The following is a 20,075-nucleotide window of genomic DNA, read 5'->3' on the forward strand; positions in this document are numbered from 1 at the left end:
TGGCTGCAGTTTACATTTTTCCATTTAAAATGAATGGCTGAATATTTGATTGGCTGGTTTATGCTCCGCCCACTTTTCTTGGATTTGTAACCTTGGTCACCAAGTGAACAACTATGCCAAGTATGGGGACGCTGGCTTGATTACTGTGAGAGTGGCAGCCTTTTCCATTTTTTCCATTGACATAAATGGGTGGAATCGGATTTGCTGTTTGTAGCTCCGCCCAGGTGTTCAGGGAGGATACGAGACCCCCAGAACATATCATCCCAGGTAGTAAGGAATCTGCATACCAAGTTTCGTTCAAATCGGTCAAGGCATTTTTGCGTAATCGCGGCACATACACACATACACACATACAGTACATCCAATTTTATATACTGTATATAGATACATCTGCGGTGATACAGCACACATAACAGCACATCATTTCGGGCTAGAGGCCCTTTGTCAAGTGATTAGTGATCTGGTGAAACAATGTGAACATATGAAGACAATTCTTACACACCACACCGAAACAATTGGGGAGTGGGCAAATGATTAAGAAATAATTAACCCTCAAGACGATAGAGTGCAGCTAACCAATAATCATAGGAAGCATCTGAGACTAATATCTTCATTCAGGCCATGTGGTGACCGAGTCCCCAGTCTTTCCATCTGCCAGGCTTCATGTCTAAGTAAGGTGATTCTGCGATCACCACCTTCCTGAAACTGTACTACCTCCAAAGACCAATCACCCTAATTGGCTCATGTTATGACAGGGGCATTTTATTAGATACTAGCTGATGCCCCGGCATTGTCCGGGTTTGTATTTGGCTGGTGTTGGCTCCGCCCACTTTTTCTAACCCTGACATAAAAACACTCAATGACCAAGTTTGTGAGCTTTGGCATCAATAATTGTATAATAGAAATTAAACAAATCCGAGCTTTGAGGTCTTTGGTATCAATTATTTGTATATTTCCACTGAAATTAAACAAATCTGATTGGCTGTTTGTGACTCCACCCCTCTCCAGCATTTGAACCCCAGTCACCCATTGACCAACTGTAGCAGGTTTGAGGCATCTGCTATTAACAGTGTAAAAATGGCAGCAATTTAAATATTCCTCTTGAAAATCAACAGGTGAATTTTGATTGGCTGTTATAGGCTCCATCCACTTCACTGAATATTAATTCCAGTCACCCAGTGACCATCTGGGCAAAGTTTGAGAACCCTGCCATTAACAGTGTAAGAAGGGCTGCCATTTATATTTTCACAGTGAAATTTGTTTATGGCTCCACTCACTTTTTGAAACCCGGAAACATAGTCACTCAATGACCAAGTTTGTAAGCTTTGGGGTTCTTGGCATCAATAATTTGTATTTTCCCAGTGACCCAATGACCAACTATACCAGGTTTAAGGCTTGTGCCATTAACAGTGCAAGGATGGCAGCAATTTTAATATTCCCCTTTAAAACCAACAGGTTAATTTTGATTGGCTTTTTTAGTCTCTACCCACTTTTCTGAATATTAATTCCAGTCACCCAGTAACCAACTGTGCAAAGTTTAAGAACCCTGTCATTAACAGTGAAGAAGGGCTGCAGTTTACAATTTTCCAGTGAAATCTGTTTTTGACTCCACCCAGTTTTTGTAACCTTGACACACAGTCACTCAACGATCAAGTTAGTGAGCTTTCGGGTTCCTAGCATCAAAATTGTGTGAATGGAAGCAGTTTATCCAGCAAAGAAATCTGATTGGCTGTTTGTGGCCCGCCCCCTTTTTAGAATTTAAACCCCAATCTCCCAATGACTGACTGTACCAGATTTGAGGCCTCTGCCATTTAGAGTGTAAGAATGGCAACAGTTTCAATCTTCCCCTTGAAAATCAATAGGTGAATTTTGATTGGCAGTTGTAGGTTCTACCTACATTTCTGAATATTAATCCCAGTCACCCAGTGACCAACTGTGTAAAGTTTGAGAACCCTGCCATTACCAATGTAAGAATGGCTGCAGTTTATATTTTCCCATGTAAAAAGTTAGTTGTTTTTGGCTCTGCACACCATCTCTAAACTTGACACACAGTCACTCAATGACCACGTTTATGAGCTTTGGGGTCTTTGGCATCAATAAGTGGCATTTTCCCATTGAAATTAAACAAACCTGATTGGCTATTTGCCCGCCCCCTTTTTAGAATTTAAACCTCAGTCCCAGTGACTGACTGTACCAGATTTGAGGTCCCTGCCATTAAGAGTGTAAGAATGGCAGAAATGTGAATATTCCCGTTTAAAATCAACAGGTGAATTTTAACTGGCTGTTGTAGGCTCCACCCACTTTCCTCAATATTATTCCCAGTCATCCAGTGGTCAACTGTGTCAAGTTTGGGAACCCTGCCATTAACAGTGTAAGAATGGTTGCAGTTTAGTTGTTGGCACAGCCCACTGTAATGATCCGCTCAGCTGTCTGCACAGACAGACAGCTGTTTGACCATTCCTTAAGTCTGAGGGCTGCAGGTCTCTGGAAAAGAGACCTGTCTTTGCTTTGCAAGTTTCAGACCTGCTCTGCTGCTGAGGAATTTGCATATATTTGTTATGCAGATTGCCTAGCTGCCTCCTTGAAGGCTGGCAGTATAAATACCATGTTCTCCCAGAATCCTTGGTTGGTCATCCTCATGGTTTGTTACTGATAAACACTCCTAGAGTTTCAGCCTTGCCTGTTTGTCAAAGATTATCTTAGAGTAATTCTTGGGACTGTACTAGGCATTCCCTCTAGTGCAGTCAGATTGTATTATCTGTTTTGCCTGTACAGTCTTTGTGTCCCGATTGCCTTGTCGCCAGCGGTGGTCGACCCGGAATCGTTCTGTCTGTCTGGGAGTGTAGGCCAGAGCTGCAGTTGCTGCTGGCTGCTCCATCTGTCTGGATTGCACTTGCCCTAGTGGTAGTGGCAGTGCCTCCTTCTGTATCTCAGCCTTTGGGGTGTTAACCAGAGCAGCGGTTGCAACTGGTAGCCCCTTCTGTTTATCTGTCTGGATTGCATTAGCCCTAATGGTAGTGGCAGTGCTTCCTTCTGTGTCTCGATTGCCTTGTCGCCAGTGGTGGTCGACAGGGAATCATTCTGTCTGTCTGGGAGTGTAGGCCAGAGCTGCGGTTGCTGCTGGCTGCTCCATCTGTCTGCATCGCACTTGCCCTAGTGGTAGTGGCATTCCCTTCTTCTGTATCTCAGCCTTTGGGGTGTTAACCAGAGCAGCGGTTGCTACTGGTAGCCCTTCTGTTTATCTGTCTGGATCGCACTTGCCCTAGTGGTAGTGGCAGTGCCTCCTTCTGTATCTCTGCCGTAGGGGTGCTAGCCAGAGCAGCGGTTGCTACTGGCAGCCCCACCTGTCTGTCTTTCTGTCTGTCTTGTCTGATATGAACGCTTGCTGTAGGCTCGGTGAGGTAACCGTTTAGCAAGCATTTGCGTTCTCTATTTCGTGTTTGTCTGTCATTTGTCAGTTAGGGTGGCACGCTTATCACTGGGCGCCTAACGCGTGGTGATCGTGCAGAAACGCGTTCGCTGTTGCGAATGAGTGTGGTGTTCGCGTTTAGCTAGCGTTTGTTATTTTCCTTATCTTCTGATTGTTGTTTGCTGTGCCTTTGCTACTCTCGTGCTCTGTCCTGCTCAGTCTTGTGTCACTTCTGGCAATCGCCTCTCTCTCGATTGCCTTTATACTTTGTTTCTGCTGATGTGTGTTCACCGTCGCTGGGTGGCGACTAGTTTGGTGGACACACATTTATTCTGTCTCTGTGCTCTTTCTCTTTTAGGGCTATCCAGCCCTGCATTGCTTCAACTCGTGCAATTCCCATCTGGCATCTGTGGCAGTCTGTCTGTACTCCACAGCTCCATCTGCCGGTGGGAATCTCCCTCTACAGTGATTTCCGCCGCGTCAGCGCACGTCTGGTGCGCTGACCACTGAAACGATTCCACAAACGTTACAGAATGACCAGCCCAACCGAAATTCCCAGGGTAGAGGGAATGTTCGAATTGCTTCAGATTTCATTGCCTAAGGCAAAGGCATATGTGGATCCTATTATAGGTAGGATCATACATTATATTAAAGCAGTTAAAAAATCTGTGCATGTTCCTGAGCACAACCCATATGAATGTTACCTTGATACAGGGTTGTTTGAACCTCCATTTGCTCCGTGGGAGTTGAGAGCTTTGATGGAGGAATTGGAGTTTGATTGGAAGGCCTTTTGCGATTTTTACATCGCAAAAAGCGAAGATATTCTGAATGCTTGTCTCGATTCTATGTACATTTTGATTGATTCTGATGAGTGTGACGAGTGTTTTGTGGATCCGGTGATTTGTGTGTGGCAGACGATTTTGGATGAATTGCACACACACCAACCAATTGATTCCAATAAAGAGACACCGTTGTCACATGATTATTCCTGCCTTTCTGGGGTAAAGCAAGTGAGTTTAAACACTGAGCGACCTGAAATGAATGGGTGTGCCTCATTTGTGGACACCTGTGGGAATTCTGATAGATTCTCTTTTGTTTGTTTGGAGTTTGAATCTGTGCAATCTGATGCCTGTTTTTCACATAATCCTGCTATGGAGAAAATTCTTAAACCATGCAGCCTCAAAAGTAACCCTTTGAACACCTTGCAGTCCGCTCCACAGATTGCGGAGGCTTGCGCTTTGGAAGCGTCAGTTTCACAACCTAAAGCGATCTTGTATTCGCAAATTCTGCGTTCTGTCTCCTCGGAGTGGACATTGTTAGCCGAGTCTAGGGGTGAGATAGTGCTTTGGTTTTGCGAATCTGATACTGAGGAAAGTAATGATTTCCCACCCTGTACTCTGGATGAGTCAATATTGCCTTGTAAAAATTTTCTGCAGTGACCCTAGAGGCTCGTCTAGGTATTGCTACTATTCTCACCTGTTTCTCTGCTATTTTAGAATTGCAGTCTGGTTTGACTGCTATGGAGGATTCTGCCTGCAGTGAAACGAAACTCAGAAAATCAGAGCTAGTTTCACTAGATATTCCTGTGTAATCTTGTCTTGATGATGAAATTCAGTCTCAGCATATGGTAGAACCATTCCTGGGACATCTGCCCTGTCCGCAGGAGGTATTTAATGTTCGGCCCTGTAACATGGATGGTTCAGAATCCTTGTCAGAAAACTTGGAAAATGACACTTCTGAGGTCTTGTTTGATGTTTTGGAGGTTTTCAAGTCCCTCCTAAGGGGTGCAGAACTTCTAGGAGATGCCTCCTGCCCCCCAGATCCATCTGAGGTTTTGCCCACTTCAGTAGGCATTGCTATTATGCTGACTACCTTTGCAGCTCTTGTGGAGCTTCATTCATGTGTAGTCAATGATCGATGTCTTGATGATGAAATTCAGTCTCAGCATATGGTAGAACCATTCCTGGGACATCTGCCCTGTCCGCAGGAGGTATTTAATGTTTGGCCCTGTAACATGGATAGTTCAGAATCCTTGTCAGAAAACTTGGAAAATGACACTTCTGAGGTCTTGTTTGATGTTTTGGAGGTTTCCAAGTCCCTCCTAAAGGGTGCAGAACTTCTAGGAAATGCCTCCTGCCCCCCAGATCCGTCTGAGGTTTTGCCCACTTCAGTAGGCATTGCTATTATGCTGACTACCTTTGCAGCTCTTGTGGAGCTTCACTCATGTGTAGTCCATGATGAGTTTTGGTTAGATGATATTAGTCACAGAAACTTCTGAGTCTGAGTCCGAGTCTTCTTTTGAAAGACCAGTACCTGTGACCTCTACTCGTGATGATTTTCTGCCCGGTCCTGGTTTTGGTCTTTTCGTGTCGGACTCTGAGGTTGGCAGTTCCCCGACATGTCCTGAGGTTTCTCCTGTGCTGGTGTACCCCGATGTGCTCTGTGACCCAGAAAGCCCAAGTGTGCCTCGGTTACCAGCATGCTCAGATGCTTCCTCGGTGGAGACATGTTCTGATATTGCCGGCCTGCTTGCTTCCCCAGAAGTGGTCCCTGAAAGTCCTGATCTTGATGGGTGTCCTGGTAATTCTGAATCCGGAAAAATTATAGGTTCCATAGGGGTTCTTGGTAGTTCTCCAAGTGAGCCTGGCGAGCGTTCTAGCCTCTTGGGATCTCTGCGGAGCTTCAAAGGGTTCTGGGAGATTCCAGGAGAAATTTTGCGTGATACCCTGGATAGGATCAACAGTGGCTTTTGTGTTGAAAGGAACACTTCGAACAGGTAGTGACAGGGGGTGATTGACGGGTGATTGACAGGTGATTACAGGGGAGGATAGATGTATACAGTACATGGGGGGGGGTCTGGGGAGGATCTGAGAGTGTGGGGTGGTGATCAAGAGCCCCCAGGGGGGCAGTTTAGGACCTAATTTAAAAAAAATAGCGTTGACAGATAGTGACAGGGAGTGATTGATGGGTGATTAGGGGGGTGATTGGGTGCAAACAGGGGTCTGAGGGGGTGGGCAGGGGGGTCTGAGGGGTGCTGTGGGCAATCAGAGGGCAGGGGGGGGCAGATCAGTGTGTTTGGGTGCAGACTAGGGTGGCTGCAGCCTGCCCTGGTGGTCGCTCGATCACTGGGACCACCAGGGCAGGAAGCAGCCTGTATAATACGCTTTGTAAACATTACAAAGCGTATTATACGCTTGTAGCGCGGTGATCGAGGGGTTAACAACCCGCCGGCGCTTCCAAACGGCCGGCGAGTTGACTTCGCGGGTGGGCGGGGCCTATTGCCGGTGGATGCACGCGCATAACAGCACGCGATCCCCGGCCAGGAACAGTCCCAGGACCCGATGCCCATTGGCGTTACTTGGTCCTGGGCATGCCACTTTGCCGCCGCCCATAGGTAGTGGGCGGTCGGCAAGTGGTTAAACGGTGAAATAACCAGGACAGATGGGCAAATACAATACGTGGGTTTTAATTATGGAGGCATGCATTATTTTAAAACTATAATGGCCAAGAACTGAGAAATAATGCATTTTTTCATTTTTTTTCTTATTCTTACTGTTAAAATGTATTTACAGTAAGGTAGCTCTTAGCAAAATGTACCATCAGGGGCGTAGCAATCACCATAGCAACCATAGCGTTGCTATGGGGCCCGCCCGAGCCCTACGTCACAGGGGGCCCGCAAGGACCTGGAGGGGTGGCAGCATGAGGGGAGAGCTTGGTGGCACATCAATGGAGAGGAGGGACACCCCCGGGCTCTCCCCTCTGCGTCCCTCTCCAGCACTGATTATGCAGGCAGGCAGCGGCGGCAGATACATACCTTCCGTGCGCTCCACCAATGCTCCTCTCTCTAGCCTCTGACATGACTTCCTGTATAAACAGGAAGTCGCGTCAGACACTAGAGGGAGAACCATTGGAGCGCATGGAAGGTATGTATCTGCTGCCGCTGTCCCGCCGCCTGCATAATCAGTGCTGCAGGGGGGCGCAGAGGGGAGAACCCGAGTTGAGGGAGGGGAGGCCTGTCCCCCCTCCCCACCGATGTGCCACCAAGCTCTTCCCTCATGCTGCCATCCCTCCAGCACCCCAAAAACAGCCCTGAGCGGGCCCGGGGGGCCTAACCTAACCTGGGGGGTGCCGCCTGTCACTCACTACCTAACTGGGGATCCCTGTCACTCACAACCTAACCTGGGGGGCGCCTGTCACTCACTACCTAACCTGGGGGTCCCTGTCACTCACAAACTAACCTGGGGGGCGCCTGTCACTCACTACCTAACCTGGGGGGCTTCTGTCACTCACTACTTAACCTGGGGGTCCCTGTCACTACCTAACTGGGGGTCCCTGTCACTCACTCCATAACCTGGGGGTCCCTGTCACTCACTACCTAACCTGGGGTCCCTGTCACTCACTACCTAACTGAGGATCCCCATCACTCACAACCTAACCTGGGGGGCGCCTGTCACTCACTAGCTAACCTGGGGGTCCCTGTCACTCACTACCTAACCTAGGGGTCCCTGTCACTCACTACCTAAACTGGGGGCTCCTGTCACTACATACACTGGGGGGTCCCTGTCACTACCTGAACTGGGGGGTCCCTGTCACTACCTGAACTGGGGGGCACCTGTCACTACTTACACTGGGGGGCTCCTGTCACTGCCTGAACTGGGGGCTTCTGTCACTGCCTGAACTGGGGGGCTTCTGTCACTACCTGAACTGGGGGGCTCCTGTCACTACCTAAACTGGGGGACTCCTGGCGCTACCTTAACTAGGGGCAACTTTCGCTACCTAAACTATCCAGGCCAGCCAGCCCAGCATCACCACCAGCCAACCAGCCCAGAATCACTGTCAAAAAGGCCACAGCATCACCATCAGTCAGGCCAGCATTTACTTCAACCAGCCAAGCACAGCCCAGCATCACCGCCAGCCAGCCCGGCCACAGCATCACCGCCAGCCAGGCCACAGCATCACTGCCAGGCCTTTCAGCCCACACATCATCCCCAATCCGGGCAAAAACAGTATTGCCAGGCCAGCCAGACACAGCAGCCAGTAGAGGAGAATTCAGAAGTAGAGATGTCGCGAACCTCCGATTTTCGGTTCGCGAACCCTGTTCGCGAACCTCCGTGGAAAGTTCGGTTCGCAAAAAAGTTTGCAAACCGCAATAGACTTCAATGGGGATGCGAACTTCAAAATTTACAAAAACTTCTACTGGCTAAAATAATGATAAAAAACATGTTTCATGGGTTCTAATACCTGGACCACCCTCCTCCTTCTACCCTATCACCTCCTCCCTCCTACCAGAGGGAGGAGGGTCTCATCTGCCAGGGAATTCAGTATTTCAAAAGCCAGCTTACATACCGTGGCTGGGAATTGAACCCAGGTCTCAGTGTGTGGTAGGTAACTAACATATCCATTATACCACCAACACTTCTAGCTGAAGCTAGCCTAGCATGTACAATTTATGCTCAATCCAAAAGAAAAATAACATTTATATCATGCTTTTCTCCTGGCAGACTCAAAGCACCAGAGCTGCAGCCACTAGGGCACACTCTATAGGCAGTAGCAGTGTTAGGAAGACTTGCCTAAGGTCTCCTACTGAATAGGTGCTGGCTTACTCAACAGACAGAGCCAAGATTTGAACCCTGGTCGCCTGCGTCAGAGGCAGAGCCCTTAACCATTACACCACCCAGCCACTGCTAAAGGATATGTAGGCAGGCAGGCATGGCCTTGCCTTTCGTGTTCAACAGTTGTCAAGGGAAAAATTAAACAAGACAAGACAAATAACATTTATATCACGCTTTTCTCCTGGCGGACTCAAAGCACCAGAGCTGCATCCACTAGGGCACGCTCTATAAGCAGTAGCAGGAAGACTTGCCTAAGGTCTCCTACTGAATAGGTGCTGGCTTACTCAACAGACAGAGTCGAGATTCAAACCCTGGTCTCCTTTGTCAGAGGCAGAGCCCTTAACCATTACACGTTCCAGCCACTGTTTAAGGATATGCAGCACCATCCAGCCACTGCTTAAGGATATGTAGCATGGCCTTGCCTTTCGTGTTCAACAGTTGTCCAAAGAGAACCCCAGATAGCCAGGTAGATTCATCTCTCTCTCTCTCTCTCTCTCTTGTAGGGATGGTCACCGCTTTCTGCGGAATTGTATTTTTGCGCATAAATGGATTGAGCATAAATGGTACATGCTAGGCTGGCTTCAGCATGTAGTGTTGGTGGTGGCAAGCCATGCCTGGGTACATATACTTAAGCAGTGGCTGGAAGGTGTAATGGTTAAGGGCTCTGCCTCTGACACAGGAGACCAGGGTTCGAATCTCGGCTCTGTCTGCTCGGTAAGCCAGCACCTATTCAGTAGAAGACCTTAGGCAAGTCTTCCTAACACTGCTACTGCCTATAGAGTGTGCCCTAGTGGCTGCAGCTCTGGCGCTTTGAGTCCGCCAGGAGAAAAGTGTGATATAAATGTTATTTGTCTTGTCTTGTTTAATTTTTCTCTTGATAACTGTTGAACACGAAAGGCAAGGCCATGCCTGCCTACATATCCTTAACCAGTGGCTGGATGGTGTAATGGTTAAGGGCTCTGCCTCTGACACAGGAGACCAGGGTTCAAATCTTGGCTCTGTCTGTTGAGTAAGCCAGCACCTATTCAGTAGGAGACCTTAGGCAAGTCTTCCTAACACTTCTACTGCCTATAGAGCGTGCCCTAGTGGCTGCAGCTCTGGCGCTTTGAGTCTGCCAGGAGAAAAGTGTGATATAAATGTTATTTGTCTTGTCCAATTTTTCTCTTGACAACTGTTGAACACAAAAGGCAAGGCCATGCCTGCCTACATATCCTTAAGCAGTGGCTGGATGGTGTAATGGTTAAGGGCTCTGCCTCTGACACAGGAGACCAGGGTTTAAATCTTGGCTCTGTCTGCTCAATAAGCCAGCACCTATTCAGTAGGAGACCTTAGGCAAGTCTTCCCAACACTGCTACTGCCTATAGAGTGTGCCCTAGTGGCTGCAGCTCTGGTGTTTTGAGTCTGCCAGGAGAAAAGCTAAATGTTATTTTTCTTTTGGATTGAGCATAAATTGTACATGCTAGGCTAGCTTCAGCTAGAAGTGTTGGTGGTATAATGGATATGTTAGTTACCTACCATACACTGAGACCTGGGTTCAATCCACAGCCACGGTATGTAAGCTGGCTTTTGAAATACTGGAATTCCCTGGCAGATGAGACCCTCCGGTAGGAGGGTGGAGGAGGGAAGCAGCTGTCCCTTAATTAATTAGTGTAGGCAGACAAGTGAGTCAAATTGTATAAGGACCTTGCTTGGAGGAGGAGGGAGGGGCGGGCCTCGAGCAGTGTGTTTGGCAATAATGTGCTTGCTGACTGTGATGTAGAGGGTCAAAGTTTTGCTCAATAGAGCATTATGGGGCGAATCGAACTTCCGCAAAAGTTCGCCTGCAGCGAACTACCAAAGTTTGCCTGGAACCGTTCGCCGGCGAACAGTTCGCTACATCTCTATTCAGAAGCCAGGTGAGAGGTGTCTACCATATTAAGGGGGCATTCTGCCTATTTATGTGAAATGCTGTCTATTTATGTGCCTCATGACTGCTGAATTTGTATTGCTGGGGGCCTCATGATTGCTGAATTTGTCTTGGGGGCCTTATGATTTGTTTTTGGGCCTCATGATTGCTGAATGTGTCTTGTTGGGGGCCTCATGATTGCTGAATTTGTCTTGTTGGGGGCCTCATGATTGCTGAATTTGTCTTGTTGGGGGCCTCATGATTGCTGAATTTGTCATGTTGGGGGTCACATAATTGCTGAATTTGTCTTGATAGGGGCCTCATGATTGCTGAATGTGTCTTGTTGGGGGTCACATGATTGCTAACTGCGTGACTATGGGAAAAGCTGACATCATATGAGACAATAGCATTAACCTCCTTAGCGGTAACCCCGTGCTGGACACGGGGTAAGCCGCCGGAGGGTGCCGCTCAGGCCCTGCTGGGCCGATTTACATAATTTTTTTTTTGCTGGATGCAGCTAGCACTTTGCTAGCTGCGCCAGCACACTGATCGCCGCTGGCCCGCGCCCGATCGCCGCTATCTGTTGCGGCGAGCGCCCCCCCCCCCCCCCCCCCAGACCTTGTGCGCTGCCTGGCCAATCAGTGCCAGGCAGCGCCGAGGGGTGGATCGGGACTCCCAATGACGTCATCCCGCTCCGTCGACGACGGGGGAAGCCCTCCAGGAAATCCCGTACTTTGAACGGGATTTCCTGATCGTAGCGGGCGGGGGGATGCCGCTGAGCAGCGGCTATCATGTAGCGAGCCCTGGGCTCGCTACATGATTTTAAAAAAAAAATAAAAAAAACTTCTGCGCTGCCCCCTGGCGGAATTTTTCATACCGCCAGGGGGGTTAAACCTACTTTTTTTAGCTTTTTAAAACAGAAAATAAAACTAGGAGGTTCTAAAAAAATGAATATCTTTTTCAGGAGTAGGAAGGATTAAATTGTTTATCTTCACAGTTTATTTTCAACTTGGATTTTCCATAATGTTCATGTATGAGTTAAAACGTTTGTACAGTATTTAGTTTAAATTGCTGTTGCCACAAGGGGGCCCAGTGATTTCTAGTTACGTCCCTGACTACTACCTAAACTGGGGACACCTATAGACCTATAGACCTGGCTTCTTATACTGTACTTAGAGGGGTGTGGGAATGTTGGGGTGGAGGGTCCTTGAGGAATGTTTGGGTGGGAGGTCCGTGGGGTTGGAAGGTTGTGGGGGGAGGGGGATAAAAATGTTTTACTATGGGGCCTAGTCATTTCTAGCTATGCCCCAGTGTACCACCCAAAGAAAGCCTAATTGGTGGCAGAAAAAACAAGATATAGATCAGTTCATTGTGATAAGTAGTGATAAAGTTATAGGCTAATGAATGGGAGGTGAACATTGCTTGGATGCATAAAGTGAAAACAACCGAGGGCTTAAGTGGTTAACAACGACTGGATACCTGTTGAAAAAAATTAATAGTAAAGAACCAATAATAAATTGTTGTGTGTGTGTCTCCTTCATTTTATTGGTTGTATAGGTAAAATGTTTTTTTTTCTTTAATAAAAAGGGAGGGTCGGGAAATCTGTTTTTACAAACTATAAATTGGTGTCTGCCTCAAATCCTTTACCTTCCATTTCTACCACAGTGTGTAGACTACAGGTCCCTAACTCAGCAGGTAAATTATTTTCATTAATGAAAAAACATTTTTGAACCACATTTTTAAAATATTGTGTATTACAAACTAAATTAAGTGATTCTTAAAAATTATATTATATTGATTGTGGTTCAACTAATATAATGTTGCGTACCTGCTCCATTACCTGTATTTTGGTTTTTCTGGTTTGGGTAGTATATTGGTGATGGTCTAAGGACTCTTATCTGTAAGGAAAAAAAAATTACCAGTAATGTGCCCTGCAATCATGTGTTTCAGCAAACTAAAATTTTAGCATCCATCTGCTGGCTCATGTGGTTCAGCAAACTATCTATTTTCGCATAAATGTGCCCTGGCCTGATGGCTCATGTGGCTCACCAAACTATCTTTTTACCATACATGGACCTGGCCTGTCGGCTCATGTGGTTCTGCAAACATGGTGTTTTTTTGAGCATAAATGCTCCCTGGCCTGCTGGCCCATGTGGTTCTGCAAACATGGTGTTTTAGCATAAATGTTCCCTGGCCTGCTTGCTCATGTGGTTCTGCAAACTACATTATTTTTACATACATGTGCCCGCCTGGACTGCTGGCTCTTGCAGTTCTAGAAACGACATTATTTTAACATACTTGTGCCCTGGCCTGCTGGCTTTTGTAGATTTACAAAGTAGTTTTCTTGCATACATCTGCCCTGGCATGATGAATCATGTGGTTCGGCAAAAATGGTGTTTTATATACATGTCCAGTATTCCAAGAAAAAGTAGATAGCGTGCACCTTCCGTCTTGAACAGGTGGTTTAATGGCAAAAAAAATGACAGTTCATTCAGATATGCAAGCAAAATGTCATGTCCATTAAACAATGACCCCCCTATTGGGGCGAACAATGCCAGGCAAATCTTACGTGACCGGCGGTGTCAGGGATGTGAGTTGGAGGTGGGTGGAGGTGGGTGGAGGCTGTGGTGGTGGAGCGACGGCCGTTTCGCGTCTGTCTGACGCTTGGTCACGCGAACCACTGTGAAGTGCGGAAGTGAAAACGCCGATCTATAGCGGGGAAAAGTCCCCGCCTTCTCCGGCGTCATCACTTCCTGGAATCAAAGGCTGATTATGCATGGAACGCAAGCGTGTCATGGCACTCCGTGAGGCGGAAGTTACCCGCATCGTTGTCATGGTGACATCAGAGCAGCAATGTGTAGGCATATTTGCAAACAAAAGTACACAGAGCCGCTGTCACCAGTAGGGAGCTCTGACCTGGCTAAAGAACAATCAAGAAATTGTCCTGAGAAAGGCGGATAAGGGGGGCAACCTTGTAATTATGTCAGTGGCCCAATATCGGGATGAAGCGTTAAGGCAGTTGGGGGATAAAGACACCTATCTCCCACTTCCATCTGACCCTACGTCCAGTTGCCAGAAGAAATTACGTACGCTGTTACGAGAAGGTGTAGATAAAGGTTTCCTCCCCAAAAAGTTGGCTAATGATTTACTACCACTTTTTCCCCGCCGACCTGTTTGGTATCACATACCGAAACTTCATAAATCCCTGACCATGCCCCCGGGACGGCCTATAGTATCTGGTTGTGGATCCCTCACGGAGAGGCTGTCCAGATACCTCGACCACCTCCTGCGCCCCCTGCTGGTTGGGGTTCCCTCCCATCTAAGAGACACCTTGGAGGTCTTACAGATGGTGGAGCGTGTCACCTGGGTCCCCGGCGATAGACTGGCCACGATTGATGTGGTCAGTCTGTACAGCCGTATCCCGCACCGGCTCGGTATCGCGGCGGTCAGACACTATTTATCCCGCACCAATAAAGATGCGGATTACATAGAATACATTCTGGAATGCCTTGAATTCGTACTGGCAAATAATGCTTTTTTGTTTGACCGCCGGTGGTACAGACAGGTTTCGGGGACGGCCATGGGGACCCCGGTGGCATGCTCCTACGCCAACCTCTTTTTAGGGGCGTGGGAGGAGTCTGCCGTGCTCTCGGATCAGAATCCATTCCGGAGACACGTCAGACAGTGGTCGAGGTATGTGGACGACGTCCTGGTGGTATGGTCGGTATCAAATGATCAATTTGCATCCTTTATGCAATATTTAAATACTAACACAGTGAACATGCAATTTACTTATGAATTGAGTGAATATGAGATCACCTTCCTGGATGTTAAGCTGGTGGAGGAGAACAACACACTGATTAGTAAAGGATATAGGAAGGCAACAGCCACCAATTCTGTTCTCCATGCGCAGAGCTTTCATCCAGGGCATGTGATCGAAGCCATACCTTATGGCCAATATTTGCGTCTAAGGAGAAATAATAGTAATGAAGAGGATTTTGATACCCAGGCAGATGAATTAACCTCTAGATTTTTACAGAGAGGATATAATGAGGAACTTTTAAAAAGAGCCAAACAAAGAGCACAGAGACAAGAGAGGCAATTGTTACTTACCCCAAAGAGAAAAGTGAAAGAAGAGAAAAATAGAACCACCTTTACGTTTGAATTTTCCCCAATGGCAGAACAGATTAGGAAAACTATATATTCAAATTGGACAATGATCACCAGGGACTCGGACTTGAACACTATCTCTAAGGTTCCCCCAAGGGTAGCTTTTAGAAGAGCACCCACGTTAGGTAACTGGCTAACTAGTAGTGAATTCACTACTCCAAGAACTAAGGACTGGTTAAGTATGTCTCTTCCAGTAGGAAATTTCAAATGTGGACATTGCAACTTATGTGATAACATTAACCCAAGCAAATGTATCCACATTGGCAAGGAAAGATTTAGAGTGAAGGAATTTTATACATGCGAAACAAGTTTCGTTGTTTATGTGATGTTATGTCCATGTGGATTTTTTTACATTGGTCAAACCACCCGCCACATGAAAGTTAGGGTAGGTGAGCATATTGCTTCAATTAAATCTGGCAAAGGCTGCACCCGCTTCATCTCACACATGAGAGAAATCCATGGTGGAGATGGCTCAACCATTCGTTTTGCTGGTATAGCCAAACAAGAGGTTCCCCGTAGGGGAGGAGATAGGGAATAACTGCTACTGAGAAAAGAAACTAAAATTATTTTGAGAACAGAAGCAATGGGCCCTTTAGGCCTTAATGATAGGATCGAGTTATCTTGTATGCTGGACCCCTAAAGAACCTTCAACCCCCATCATGGCTTGTGAACTTCCCTCCCCCCCCTCCTCCCCCTCTTCCTATTCCCCAAAATTCGCCTAGTTTCAAAATATTAAAATCCTGAAAGTATAGAACTTCAAACTAGAATATTTAGTTTTTGCTGTATATAATACAAAGTGGATCTCACTCTTGCAGCATTGATGTAGGTATCAGGGTGGATTCCCAGGCATGGAAGGAGTCAATAGTATTTAACGTGGAGACTTATTTAATAATTTAATTCATTAGTCTGCCACAGTTTTAAACGTCCAGTCACAATTCTTCAATATAGAATGTGGTGTACCTCACTACTGACTGGGAACATTGCCCACCTATGCCTGGGTTGGTATCTGGCCGTTCTTCCTATTCCCGCAATCTGGGCCTAGTGTATGTTATGATTCCATATAGCCAGATGCCTTTAATTATGTCCATTTAATACATAACTAACCGCCTCTTTTCCCTAGCATTAAATTTTAAATTGCACTGTCACTTTAAGACACCATCTATACTGATCTGGATAGCAGAGCTCTCGTGGCACACTATTTGTTATGGTGCATCCACCAACAGGGACCTATGTTACATTCATAATACAGTTAAAAATTAGTGCTCTGTGTACTTCTGTTTGCAAATACTGTATGCCTACACATTGCTGCTCTGATGTCACCATGACAACAATGCGGGTAACTTCCGCCTCACGGAGTGCCATGACACGCTTGCGTTCCATGCATAATCAGCCTTTGATTCCAGGAAGTGATGACGCCGGAGAAGGCGGGGACTTTTCCCCGCTATAGATTGGCGTTTTACTTCCGCACTTCACAGTGGTTCGCGTGACCAAGCGTCAGACAGACGCAAAACGGCCGTCGCTCCACCACCACAGCCTCCACCCACCTCCACCCACCTCCAACTCACATCCCTGACACCGCCGGTCACGTAAGATTTGCCTGGCATTGTTCGCCCCAATAGGGGGGTCATTGTTTGATGGAAATGACATTTTGCTTGCATATCTGAATGAACTGTCATTTTTTTTTTGCCATTAAACCACCTGTTCAAGACGGAAGGTGCACGCTATCTACTTTTTCTTGGAATACTGAATACTGATGTGTCTTTCTACTATGTAAAGCTGTGCACACGTCTGTAATGCGAACTGACAGAAAAAGCAAGCTTAAAGGTGCAGGGAATTGAAACATTGTATTGCCAAGTGTCATTCAAATACTGCTCTGCTCCAATCAAATCTCACCCTATTTTTATGGGATGTGCCACACACTTGTACTTTTTCACCTTATGCAACGAGTTTTACATACATGTCGCCTGGCCTACAATCTTGTGAACCAGATGTTTCATTGACTATATGATGTTATTGTATGTATGAAATGCAATTTGTATACTAAATACAAATAAATTGTACATTCATCTGTATTAGCTTTCAGGTGTACCATGTACAATTCTTCTAGTATAAGACTAAGAACATTGTCGCACTCAGAAAAGAAGTGCCCCTGGCAGATGCGTATGTTGGGCCTGGGACAGGCTGGAAGGGTTAACTTGTACAATGGCAATGTATCTTCAGCTTTCATTCAATGACCTGTGTGCAGCTCATACAGCATCCAGTTACTTTGTCACCAGTGCACAGACAGGGGGGCACCGCTTGGAGGCGAATACGCCTAGGTGGATTGCCCGCCCAGTTATGTCTACGCATGCTCAAGCTTGATACCTGAGCGGCGCAAGGGGCATGCGTCGATTCGGGGACTTCCGCTTAGCTCGGGCCGCTTGGAACGCAGAAGCCACGCCTCGTTGGAGGTGCGGCTGACCCACTTCCGGGTGGAACGCCTTTATGGCCTGCAACCATATGGGCAGATACCTCTACGGTCTGGAAGTCCGGAGGAGCCGGATTACCGGCAAAACCGGTCGACTTAAAGCCTTTAGCAGCCATCAGTTATCAGCCTGATGCTCTCCTCCTTACCGGCCATCTCCATTATACACATTCTCCATATTGGATGGACACATGGACGTGCTTGGGCCTAGATCATTACAGGACTGGTAGCTACAACACTGTTTTTTGCCTTGCTGGATTTTTCAGTCTACATGTGTACATTTTTGTGGGCCCACTCCATCACAGGATGGGTAATGAGAACGCTAGTTCATTGTACTGCTGGATCTGAAGTCTGCTTGTTTATATACCATCAATGGTTAACTACTCAAAAAGTTCTCAATTTCTGAACATTGGGACTTGGATGTTGCGATTGGACATCAGTGGTCCGCACACACTGTCTGATCTCTGGTTACTATTGGCAGCAGGACACTCTGGTCTGCACCTGAGTCAGCTAATATTGGAACTTTATTTATTTCAACCTTCAAGCATCTTATACCAGTATCTGGGAAATCCTGTTTGATCTTATTAAGCTTTATTGACGCAGTCCTTATGTATTTGAAAACATGTTGGATATAGACTCCATTTATATCCTTGGAGGAAATTTTACAACAATCAGGCTGTTATTTTGTGCCGTGTTGGCTTTCAGATCGTTCACTACCTAACTTCTTTAAATGCCTATATATGTATGGATAATAATGCTTTTTTCAAAGTGATTTTTTTTTTAAAGCTAAGTTTATTTATTAAATATATTTTTTACTTTTGCTAATTACATGGCTCATTGAGTGCTTTGGCTTGCAGATGGGTTCTGCTTTCTTTCTACATTTTACAAATTGGTAGCCAGACCACTCTGAGCCATGATTAAAAACTAAAAACTGATATAGGAAAAAGTCTCTTATAGTGCAAGTGCTAACATTAGTCTTGTGTTTCTGTCCTCAGCCTTTCCATTTGGTTATGAAAGCTAATCTTACAGCATCCAGTTGCCTTGACCGGGCCCAGCTTCTGAACTGTCTAGTCTCCGTTGATAGCGGTTTACAGTGTACATACACAAGAACAACAGCAATGACCTCAAAGAACCGCACCAGAACAGTATATGTCTGTTAAGCAAAATGACATCCTTTGTTGAAATTGAACAGAATATTAAAAACCATTAAAACAAGGTGGGGAAACACATAACCCTTATCAATGCAGGTTAGTTAATTTGTAATTTGTTGTTGTGGATGGTGCTCCCCATGCTTTCTGTTGTTGGATGGACTTGCAGGTGAGTATGAGTGCTCTTGAGACTGGCTATGTGTCTCTTATAGTGCAAGTGCTGACATGTGTCTTGTGTTTCTGTCCTCATCCGTTCCCTTTGGTTTCGCAAGCCAATCTTACAGCACACACTTGCCTTGATCGGACCCAGATTCCGAACTGTCTACTCTCCGTTGATAGCTGGGTACAGTCCTACTTCCAAGTGAGTATATAAAACTTTTTTGAAAACAGTGTGTGTGTATTATATTTACAAATGATGATAGTAGCAAAAAAGTTTCTGTACCGTGTTAGCCAAACAAATTATATAGGTAGAAAAAAAACAACGGTTTGTAAGAAATAATACCTTTTAATGGCTAACTAATAGAGTTAAATGATGCAAGCTTTCTGGGATCTAGTCCCCTTCTTCAGGCATATTTCCAGATGTAAGCTGAAGTAAAACACTGATGCAGATAAATGGTAAACACGAAGATGACAGTTGTGTTGGTTACTGTTTATCCGTTAGGTGTCAGGTGATCAGCAGGCTGGAGCCAGTGAGTTAGTGCAACCATACATGAAATCCAGCAGGTTTCTGAAGATCATGAAGCCAAATCAATCATGTTACATAAGGTGTCATGAATCCTGTTCCACAATTTAAACCTTCTGTTACAAATGATAAAATTCTGACAGATGACAGTGTTCTGATTCTTTGTTGGGTTAAAATGTATTGATCAAATACTATATTGAATCTTTACAGCAATCCATTAATAAATCAGAAGCTGTATTATTCAAATAGTATTGGCTAAAACACCAGAACAAATGCAATCCATTACCCCAAACAATTTTTTTTTTACGAAAATGTTTTCTTCAATACTGAATTCCTATTAAACTAAAATCAAATATAGTCTATTGGTAAAAATGGATTGATTGGAAGATAAAGGTAAAGAAATAATTAAAAAAAATATTTTTTATCATACAATTTATATATTGTTATTTTTTAAAGATAATATAAATCGCAAAAAAAGGAAATATTTTTGGATCAATTAATTATTTACGGTTGACTGAATAATAAACATTACACAACCATTGTGCATAATTAGAGCACAAAGATATATCTAATGTAATGGTAACATTACTGAAATTCATTTCTCTGTACTAGTTGAATATCGCTTGCACTGGAGAAAAAAAAATGAATATGTTGGGAAATGTAACATGTGATGGCTATACAATGTGCGAGCACTTCAACAATACT

General features: G+C 45.6%; 1 protein-coding gene across 1 annotated transcript in view; it reads right to left on the reverse strand.

Moving 5' to 3' along the window:
* LOC137525971 (histone H1.3-like) overlaps positions 1 to 19,309 on the reverse strand; it is a 265,301-nt gene extending 245,992 nt beyond the window's left edge. The window contains exons 1-3 of the mRNA XM_068247181.1: positions 19,191 to 19,309; positions 14,726 to 14,873; positions 12,735 to 12,804 (exon numbers count right to left, since the gene is read on the reverse strand). Coding sequence (XP_068103282.1) covers positions 12,735 to 12,743 — 9 coding nt within the window. The 5' untranslated portion in view covers positions 12,744 to 12,804; positions 14,726 to 14,873; positions 19,191 to 19,309. The remainder of the gene's footprint in view (positions 1 to 12,734; positions 12,805 to 14,725; positions 14,874 to 19,190) is intronic.
* Between the last annotated feature and the right edge of the window lie 766 nt (positions 19,310 to 20,075).

Source organism: Hyperolius riggenbachi, chromosome 7 (genome assembly GCF_040937935.1).
Source record: "Hyperolius riggenbachi isolate aHypRig1 chromosome 7, aHypRig1.pri, whole genome shotgun sequence".
NCBI lineage: Eukaryota > Metazoa > Chordata > Amphibia > Anura > Hyperoliidae > Hyperolius > Hyperolius riggenbachi.